We start from the raw sequence: 9,842 nt of genomic DNA, 5'->3' as shown, positions 1-9,842 counted from the left end.
ATAGGCAAAGAAGAGGAAGGGGAAAGGGAATGTTTTGCCTCTCTCTCCCCACCCCTCTTCCTTCACCTCCCTGGGGCAGTGCTGTGTAGTAATAAACGTCCCCCATAAATCTCCCCCTCACGCCATCATCCCCTCCTCCAGCTCCAACTCCAACCTTTTTTTTTTTTTTGTTGTTAACAGCTTCTTTTCTTCTCCCCCAACTCTGCCTTTCTTTTCCCTCTTCTCTTTACTATTGCAACCCAACCCTGACATTGACTCTGCACATGGCCAATGGCTGCTCTGTCATGGATTTAGAGGGAGAGAGGGAGGGAGGAGGAAGATGGACCACAATAGATTTGTATAGGTTTCACTCTCTGCAGTCAGGCTCTTTTATATGTGTCATTGTGACTGGCTGTGGTTGAACTCAGTGAGATCACTCGTGTATCAGGTTATCGCCTATCCCTGATGAAATGACACATACATCCATGCATACACACAGATCAGGAGAGAGGAGCTTTATACCTGCTGGTAAGGAAGAGGAGACGAACTGTGGTGGAAACAGTGAGAAAAGACAGAGAAAGAAGAATTTGAGGGGGAAATAACTGTGGTCGGGAAAGAGTTAAAAGCCCTGGCTGCCTGAATTCACCGGAAAGTCCCACAAGTGACGTTACAGTCCAGCAATTAAGAGTAAATTAATTACAGAGTAGTGGATGGTAGCTGAAACCCTGAGGATAGTGCAGCGCCTCTTAGTAAACAACTCCAGACTGTTTAAGTACTTGATTTCCACAAGAAAACAAGGAAATAAAGTTGTAGCCTACTCTTTACCACTAGGGTTTAAAATCTGCTGATAGTAACTTACTTTTATTTCTATAGTTTTGCACTGTTTATTTGTATATTAAGGTAAAGCAAACAACCTTAAAAAACTTAATAAACAGAGCATGTACAGTATGCATGTACTTTAATAAGTCACTTTTTATGTGTCTGCACTCTCCTGGTAAACTTACAAACTGTCTTAACTACAGAGATAAATGTTAAAACTGACTCGTTTCACAGTATGTTTCTCAGAAATAAAGGCTCACAGCTGTTTAGTATTCATACTGCGTGTAGCAGAGTAGTAATCTCAAACAAACTGTCAAACCAATGCAAGTTTGTCCTGGAGAAGAGGAAGAAAAAAAAAGTTAACTGAAAGTTAACGCCCAGCGCTTGAGGCTCCTCCTGCAACGGATTATAAAGCAAATGTCGGGGCTGGTGCAGGGCAGAGGGGGAGTTCTGCAGGGTCAAAAATACACAGGAGCTGCAAATCAGAAACTCAGCAGACCTGCGCAACTTTCTAACAAGCAGTTTTTTTTTTTACTACTTTGACTTGAGTCTGGTCGCTGCAAAGATGACCACAGCCGTGGTATCGCCTTTCTTCGACTTCGAAGTAATGAACAAGGTAGCTTCAAAACTTTTTTTCTTGTCTCTCTCTCTCTGTCGTCTTTTCCAGAAAAGTGAACTCTTGTTAGCCTGTTAGCAGCAGTGAGCCGCTGTGGAGGAATGATGAGCTGCATGCCCGCGGCCCTCTGCCGTGACGCCTGTGTGGAGACTGTGTGTTGTTTTGCTGTTTTGATTTGTTTTGTTGTTTGCTGTTTGATTCCGCCTGTTATTTCCTCTCTAATCGTCGTGGCTGGCTTTATTTGGGTTTAAACGAGTGTCTGTAAAATGTAGCCGAAGTCCGGCGGTAACATCAACTGAACATTTGCTGCAGTGGTAAACTTTCGCATTTTCATATTCAACATGTGGCACTTGAGTTAAGTTAAGGTTTCGCTTGTTCGCCAGTTGCGTTTAACGTTACAGGGGAAACGACCGTTAACGTTAGCTTCAGTTTAACTCGTGTCGTATCTTTCTTTAAATGAGAGCAGTTTTGCGCCACTTTTAATGCTTCTCACAAAGCAGCCACATGCTCGCTAATCATTGACCAGATTTGTCTGGCTTTAACCTACTCCTTACCCCTATAAAACGGTTTATATAATTAACCGCGTTTAACGTTCAAATCTGTTGGGGAAAGAAGAACTTCTTTTTTAAATCGTAACGGCTCTTCGGTTAGGAAGCGTCACTGCACTGTTTTGCGTGTGTTTTCAAGTTTTCGGTGTCAAATTTCTTTTAAAACTTTACGCTGTGGTTGTTAGATTTTCTTCTCTGCTGGCTTTAATACTCATGTTAATCAGCGACTAACCAGTCATCTCCTGTAGTGAGGGAGTGTATTGAAAAGCAGATCAGTTTTCCCTTGTAGTTCAGCAGGATGCTTGGCCACTTTCATTATCTTTCAAATGATGCAGCCTCTTTGTAGCCACTAGCAGCCCACTGGCCTCATGTGCTGCTGCTCCATTTACTAAACAGGCACACATTCCTACCCAGGGCAACTTGCCAAACCAGCTGCTGTTCTATAGGCCTGTATCCGCTCATGTTGTCGGAGCCAAAAAGAACAGTCATGCGCAATAGGAGGCTGTGGGTATTATTTCTCTCTACCCACCAGCTCTCTGGAAATTCAGGACCACATTGACTGTCAGTTTTTGAGAATCTTTGGAGTGGTTGTTCTAATGTGTTTTCCTTTGTGTCTTTGCAGAACAACAAACTGCTCAGCTACAACAATAACCTGGGTGCCCCCCATCCCATGTCTGTCCCTTGCACTGGCACCAATATGCCCATTTCCAGCCCCACCGGAGCCCTGCTGGACAGGAAAGCGGTGGGATCTCCCTCAGTGGGAGGTGTGTACCAGCGGCGGCACTCGGTCAGCAGCACAAAGTTCAGTCAGAACCAGTTTCTGAACAGCCTGAAGGCAGCGGACCACTCCTCACTCATCTCAGGGGTTGGCAATGCCAGCAACAACAAGGAGAACCGCCTGCGAGACCGCTCCTTCTCTGAGACAGGTGAGAGGCTCATTAACAAGTGCCTGGGCCCAGCCAGTCCCACCAGCGGCAGTAGCCAAGTGAACTCCAGCCGATACAAGACGGAGCTTTGCAGGCCCTTTGAGGAGAATGGTTCCTGCAAATATGGCGACAAATGCCAGTTTGCTCATGGAATCCATGAACTGCGCAGCCTGAGCCGCCATCCCAAATACAAAACTGAGCTGTGCCGTACCTTCCACACCATCGGTTTCTGCCCCTATGGGCCTCGCTGCCATTTCATCCACAATGCTGAGGAGCGCCGTGGACCTCCCCAGCAGTCCTCCCCTCTAAACCCTTCCAACAAGATGGAAAGGCCTCGACTGCAGCACAGCTACAGCTTCGCAGGCTTCTCCAGCTCAGCTGGGCTGAGAGACAGCCCCACCTCGGTCACCCCTCCACCCATGTTCTTCCCTGATGAAGGCGCCGACTGGCCCAGCAGTAACCCCTTCACCTACTCCAGCCAGGAGCTGGCCAACCTGTTTGGGCCCAGCCTCAGTACTGGTCCTGTAGGCACAGAGCCCAACACCCCTGCACCTCCCTCTCCAACAAGCACACCTTACTATTTCAGACCCATGTTGGAGTCCCCTCAGATGTTCGAGTCTCCATCCAGCCCTCCTGACTCTCTGTCAGACCAAGAGGGCTACCAGAGCAGCTCTGGAGGCAGCCTGAGTGGCTCCGAGTCCCCCACGCTGGACACCACCCGCCGCCTTCCCATCTTCAGCCGCCTCTCCATCTCTGATGACTAAACTGCATGCACCCACCAATGACTTTAAGTTTGATGACACAAAGAGAACACGGCACTCCCCTCTACCTCTGCCCCTTTCCTTAGCCTCCCTGTCTTCCCTTACACAACACACCGTGTTAGTTTCTCGTTAGCATTATAAGGATGTAGTCAATTAAGGGAACTAAAATTATCATTTCATCCCGGTTAATCCACACAGCAAGTTTTAAAAAGTAACCTGCCATGTGTCATAGTGCCAAAAAGGAGAGGAAATTGAACAATGAAAATCATGAGAACAAGAAATGACTGTTTTGCCAGGTGCCACTTGTTTTTTTTGTTTTTTTTTCTTCTTCATTTGTTCTTGAATGTGTAGCAGCACAAGTGGCCTTGGAAAGGGGAGTGCATTGCACTAGCCCCCAGCCCCCCTCCCCGCCTCTCCCCTCCCTGACGATACCACTTCCCCTGAGCTAGCTAGAGGGTGCTCACTAACGTAACTGTAGATCTACCGCAGCCGTTTTTACAGACTGAGTTGAGACAAAAGGAAAAAAAAAAAAAATAACAGACCCTGAAAAGATATGAATAGTTTTTAAAAAGAAAAAAAAGATAAAAGTGCCTGGGGCGGTTTCTGCATGTGTTTAGGGTGAATGGACTACTGTTTGTTTTTGGTTCTTTCGCATTTGCCCCCCCCCCCCCACCCCCCCTGTCACGGTTCTTCTCAAGCCCCGTCTTATGTAATTGTGGACTGGGTGAGTCTGCAGGAAGGACTTTGAACTGGAAGTTGGTTATGTCCCTCCCCCACCCCCTGAGTTTTCTCCTCCTGTTGCTGGTCACTGGCTCTTTTTTTTTTTTTGGGAAGGAAGTCTTGATATCAAACTGATCATTAAACCTGTAAGACTTTGTCCCGCTTCTCAACCCTGCCTCCCTCCCTTCATCTTCACCGATCCGGGGAATTCCAGCATTCCCATGGTGCAGTTGTACATCCTGCAACTTGATGAGATCGGATCTCCAAGCTATTTTACTTTACTTCTCCCCTACTTTAAAGCCTGCTCCGAGGAGCACTCTCTGTACTCATTACATCCCTTTTGCTTTCTTTATTTGATAATTATTTTTTATTAATGTTATTATTACGGTTATTATTATTTGAAAAACTTTCCGACAGAAGGTTTTCTTGTCACTGCTTATTTAACTTATCAGAACATATTTATTGGTGATCATATGCATTTTTTGTTAATTTTGTTTTGTATTTATCTGGATAATGAACAATAGAATATATTTTCTTTTATGTTAAATTATGATCTTCCATATTAATCTAAAGATTGTGAAGACGTTTTTGTCAGTTTTCCTTTTTTCACAGTTTAATATATTGTACTTCAATGACTTGTTCTGCAACTACACTTTGTCAAAATGAAACTTAATTTAAAGCAAAAAAAAATGCAAAAAAAGATGTTTTGCGTTTTGATTATTTATTGTACTTTTTTTTTCTTTTTTTTTTTTTCTTTTTCTTTACTCCCTCTTATTGGACTGCAATTCCATCTAAACTAGATTTGCTTGTATTCATTCCTGACGTCGCACGCACCCACCCACCCCCCACCCCCCCGCGCACACACCTTACAATAATCTGACAGTAACAGTAGCTAACTGTTATGACATTGATTCAACTCGTCTGTTTTTGTTTCTGATCTTGTCCCGACTTTAAAGAGAAGTATTCTCCCAGTACCTGGGTTGATGGTAGAAGTAAAGGGGTGCAAAAAGACCTCACATCACTGGTTTAGAAAAGTCTCCAAGCTAGAAGACTGGTTCTGTTGAAATGTCTTCTGTCAGTAATGTTCTTACACCCAGTCTCTTTATTACAAGCAATAGCTGTGACCAAATGGGTTGAGGAAAGTTTATATAGTTTTTCTTTTAATTTGATTGGATGCTTGATGCACTTGCTTGGGCCCCCCCCCACCCCCTCTTGACCATTGGAAGTGCCTCACTGAATACATTCCAGGTAGCTAAGGCATCTCTAGCCTTTTATATTTGATAATGGAGGACAATGAATTTTTTAAGTCACTTGTTCTGTGTTGCCTTCACGTGTTTGGAAGAGGTGAACAGATTTTGACACAAAGAAAGTAAAACTGTTGAATGTATTTTTTCAGCCATGTTTTTTTTCCACTACAGTAATTTCTGTGAGTTTATATGAAAACCTGTTTTGTTTTTTTCTCTCTTTTTGTAAGTATTGATTGCAGTTAAGTCAATAAACCCCATATTTTTGGAAAAGTTAAACTGTGTAATGAATTGTGTACATGTGTTGTTTATGGGAAATCAGGCATATTTAGATGCTCCAACACATTTACAGCACACACTTAATGCATGCTACAAAATCCTTTGGACAATATTGGAGTTAAAAATCATCTCCTTTTCTTAATTTCTGCAATGAAGATTAAGTTCGAAATGCCTTTTTAAAAAAAAATATTAGGTTAAATAATATTACAACTTCAAATTTGACTTCTCATTTGACTTCGTTTTGTGTGCCATTAGAAGAAAATGGCCATTTTTAAAACATTTGCATAATAAAGGCCTTGAGGGATTTAAGTTGTTTTGGAAGGCAGCTGTGTCAAAGTTCTTTACCAGAGGCTTTCAGACTCAGGGTTGCGCCCCCATAAATCCGCTTAGAAATCAGCAAAAAAGAATCTGCTTATACCTTCAGGCCTTGCCTGAGAATGATCATGTTTTTCAGTTTTCTTCAGAATCAAATCAATCCAGTGATAGTTGTCCAAACACTCACAAATACATTGCAAACAGGAACTTCTAGTAGCTAATTCGGCATTCTTTTAATAATCCCAATTTGCCAAAATATTCTCAAATTCCTGACTCCTTGGCAACAACATACTTCAGTGTCAAGACTTTAACATCCACGCTTTATATTAAGGGACTAAACATGCTTATTTTATTATATTTAAAAGTAAAATCAAACAAAAATTGGAAATACAACAGGGTCTGCTGACTGCGCTTCTTTGTGCATGATGCAGAGCTAAAGGGAGTTTCACTGTGGTGGAAGTTGATTGGTGAGAGCAGTCAGGGGTATTGACCTAGAGATGATCAAACTCTGATTGAGCAGGTCTGGTTACGCAAAGACACAAAGCTCCTGGTTTCAGCAGAAATATTGATCTGGGTGGGATCAATATTTCTTCTTTTTTTTTTTTTTATTCCAAGAATAAAGTGTGATATGCTGAGGTTATGACCTGATCACTGATCCTGAGGTTACATGTGAGCTGATTGATTAGTGTGTGAGGACATTCCTGGTAAGGAAGGGATAAACAATTGAGCCATGGATTGTCAGATTGTTATGATTATCAAACTATCTAGCACAGTTCCCCATGTGGTCAACTTTATGTATTGTTACATAGAAAATAAATGGAGATAAGAATCGTTTTGACCATTAATACAAGCAGAGTGGTATTTGATTTCAGTAACAACATACTGTAGCTTTCCCTTTATACTCTCCACTCAACATCCACACTGCTTCTGCTTTTCCTTGCTCTCTGGACACTTCCGTCTGTCCATGTTTATATTCTCTCAGATTGCAAAAAGGAGCCAGAACAGGAACTCCCTTCCCTCCATACAATGGTGGGTGCTGACCTGTCACAGCTGACCCATGGAGGCCCCCTTGTTGCTTTATACCAGAGGACCTGGGCCTGGTAGATTCTTGTCTTGTTCCTTTACTCCCACCACCCACCCTCCCGCCTCATCTTTGAACAAGTCACCTTCCTGCTGAGAGCCTGACTTTAAGTCAGGGCCCAGTGTAACTTCAAGTACCTCTCTGCATACAAATAAATTAGAGGGAAACTCAAGGTATTGTCTGTATTTTAATATTCACAGGTGGTTATGACTAGTTTTTGGATGATTACTCACTACCTCATATTGTTTCATTCTGTGTCACACAAAAGGAGTAAGTAAAAAATCCCACATCTGGGTGACAAAACCGAAAGTAATAGTATCCAGGGTGAACTACAAATTAAATAATTTCATTTTAAAGCATGAATCAACAACAAACTTGGCAGCAGAAGCCAAAATACAACAGAAGGTTATACAAATGTACTCGTAGGTTGTGATGCTATTGACATACAGTAATTACAAATTCAGGGGGCCACTGCATGTGCAAAGGCAACAAAGGCCTCACGGCTGGGGTTCATGTTTAGTCAGAGCAAAGAGCAGGGTTGGATGTTCTGTGTGGGATTGAACACTATTTTATCAGCTTAATACTTCATAACTTTATCAAAATGTTATTGAGAATTGCTTATCATCTCCATGTCAATTTTGGCTGACAAAAACTATATAGGACTATTTCCTTATGTGGTGTAACATATTTTGTATGCAAATCTATATGATGGCAAGATGAAAGGTTCCCACTTTGAGACTTTTCTGCATTTTAGGTTTTAATAAAGTAAGAAGAGAAGAAAACATATTCAAAGGCTAAAGTCTCCACATCTCAAATTAAACCAGGTGAGTACGGCTCGTGTGCAACTTCCTTTCTTGCTATAGCCTTTCAGAAGAACTTATACTGCATGCAGTTTGAGGGACATGAAAGAGAACTGTTTCCTGTTTGTGTGGTGTGTGATAGAAGCACCTTGAGATGAGAAGTACCAGGAAGTGGGTTTCTGAACCTCCAGCAGGTCTGAGGGTAACAAAGGGAGGGGGTCGTCTGCTCTTTGATATGTGGCAAAAAGAAAAGAAAAGAAAAAGAAAACTTCCATTACTTCATCACATTTTACAGCAGGTTACTTTCCAATATGGAAACAGTGTAGTGACACAGATCAAGCTTGTGGTTCATTCATTGCTTCCTGCACAACAGGATAAAGCAGGTGTGTAGTTTTACTCTCTGTGCTCAATCTTCATTCACCTTTAACCTGCAGGGTTGAGCAAGAATATGGCGGCATGTACGCTTTGTAAGTGTGTTATCAGAGGCAGGTTTACCTCTTTGTTTGAGAAAGAGGTGAGCAAATAGTGCTGGATGTGCTAACTGTGCTATTTCCCTTATCTACACTCACAGCTGAGAGCAGAGTAGCTGCAGAGCTGCATGCATGCATGTGTGCATGTGTCTGCATCGTCTGCACTGTGACAAGTGATGTGGGAGGGATAATTAATCACCAAACAAGGGACTCAGGTCAACAGTGAGTGATGGGGTTAGGTTCAGAGATTCAGAGGCTGCTTTGTCTGTAGAAAACAGAGAGGCATGATTGACCTCCTTCAGACCCACATACCAGAGCTCAGAAACCTGCATCAGAAACATCCACCTGTTTAAAAACTGCACTTTTAACGTCAGTGGAGGGATTAGATGTCCTTCTGAGGAGTGAAAAACACTGACCCATGATGAGATCATAATCCTGCATGGAACAAATGTGCATGGTGCTCAAATTTAAAGGAATAGTTTGGCATTTTTTTAAGTATTTGCTCTTGCTGAGGGTTACATGTGAAGATCTGTACCACTTCCATGTCTCTTCTGAAGCTATAGATACCTTCTGGTTAGCTTAGCTTAGCATAATGACTGAAAACAGGAGGAAACAGCTACCCTGGCTCATGGTTTGTGTAACCTGTGTAAAAACCAGAGAATAAAAACAACAATCTTATGGGGGTTATGTGTTGGACTGTTTCTTGGCTGGCAGTTTCCACTGGTTGCCTAGCAGCTGGTCCTGGCCAAGAAATAGTGTAAAATGGCAAATTGTCATTTTTACACTTGTGGGCATTGAGGTTGCTGGAAAGTTGATTTTGTTACCTTTGGACAGAGCCAGGCTAGCTGTTTCCCCCTGTTCCCAGTCTCTAACTTTAATGAAGGAAGCAAATAAAGATGATGCCAAAAGGCCGAACTATTACATTAAAACTAAATCTTTTCTTGTCTTTTGGAAATGTATTTGTTTTTATGTTTGTTTTAACCTCAAAAAAACATATAAAAGATAATAAGAGAGTAAGAGAATAAAAATGAATAAAGTTTGCAGGATCTCTGGTTGTTGTCCTACACTGTACAAGCAGATTTATGTGTAGCAACAATGACATTTGAGTCACATGTCAAACCCTGACAGTCCAATGAAGAATAAATTCACATTCTTGACATTTACCTTCATTCATTGTTTTCTAAATTACAGAAAAACCCCATAATGACTCCACAGGTACGGGTTCAGTGTCTAACACATACCTAGACTAGACGTGTGTCTGTCACAGTGATTGAACCTTTGACC

At 42.2% G+C, this 9,842-nt stretch overlaps 1 protein-coding gene and 1 long non-coding RNA gene across 2 annotated transcripts in view; one reads left to right on the top strand and one right to left on the bottom strand.

The window, feature by feature from the left end:
* Positions 1-1,227: 1,227 nt before the first annotated feature.
* Positions 1,228-5,892, top strand: zfp36l1a (zinc finger protein 36, C3H type-like 1a). Its single transcript, XM_056393273.1, has 2 exons — positions 1,228-1,414; positions 2,585-5,892. The coding sequence occupies exons 1-2, from the start codon at positions 1,364-1,366 to the stop codon at positions 3,650-3,652; spliced, it is 1,119 nt and encodes a 372-aa protein (XP_056249248.1). The 5' UTR covers positions 1,228-1,363; the 3' UTR covers positions 3,653-5,892.
* A 1,571-nt stretch (positions 5,893-7,463) lies between these two features.
* The window catches only part of LOC130180010 (uncharacterized), a 73,020-nt gene continuing 70,641 nt past the window's right edge, over positions 7,464-9,842 (bottom strand). Inside the window, exon 5 of the long non-coding RNA XR_008829357.1 lies at positions 7,464-8,316. This is a non-coding gene — a long non-coding RNA (uncharacterized LOC130180010). The remainder of the gene's footprint in view (positions 8,317-9,842) is intronic.

This window comes from Seriola aureovittata, chromosome 13 (genome assembly GCF_021018895.1).
Source record: "Seriola aureovittata isolate HTS-2021-v1 ecotype China chromosome 13, ASM2101889v1, whole genome shotgun sequence".
Taxonomy (NCBI): domain Eukaryota; kingdom Metazoa; phylum Chordata; class Actinopteri; order Carangiformes; family Carangidae; genus Seriola; species Seriola aureovittata.
This window is presented reverse-complemented; position numbering and strand designations above follow the sequence as displayed.

Coding starts and splice junctions, on each gene's coding strand:
- zfp36l1a (XM_056393273.1), top strand. CDS start 1,364: ATGACCACAGCCGTGGTATCGCCTTTCTTCGACTTCGAAGTAATGAAC. Junction 1,415..2,584: donor ACTTCGAAGTAATGAACAAG/GTAGCTTCAAAA, acceptor GTGTCTTTGCAG/AACAACAAACTGCTCAGCTA.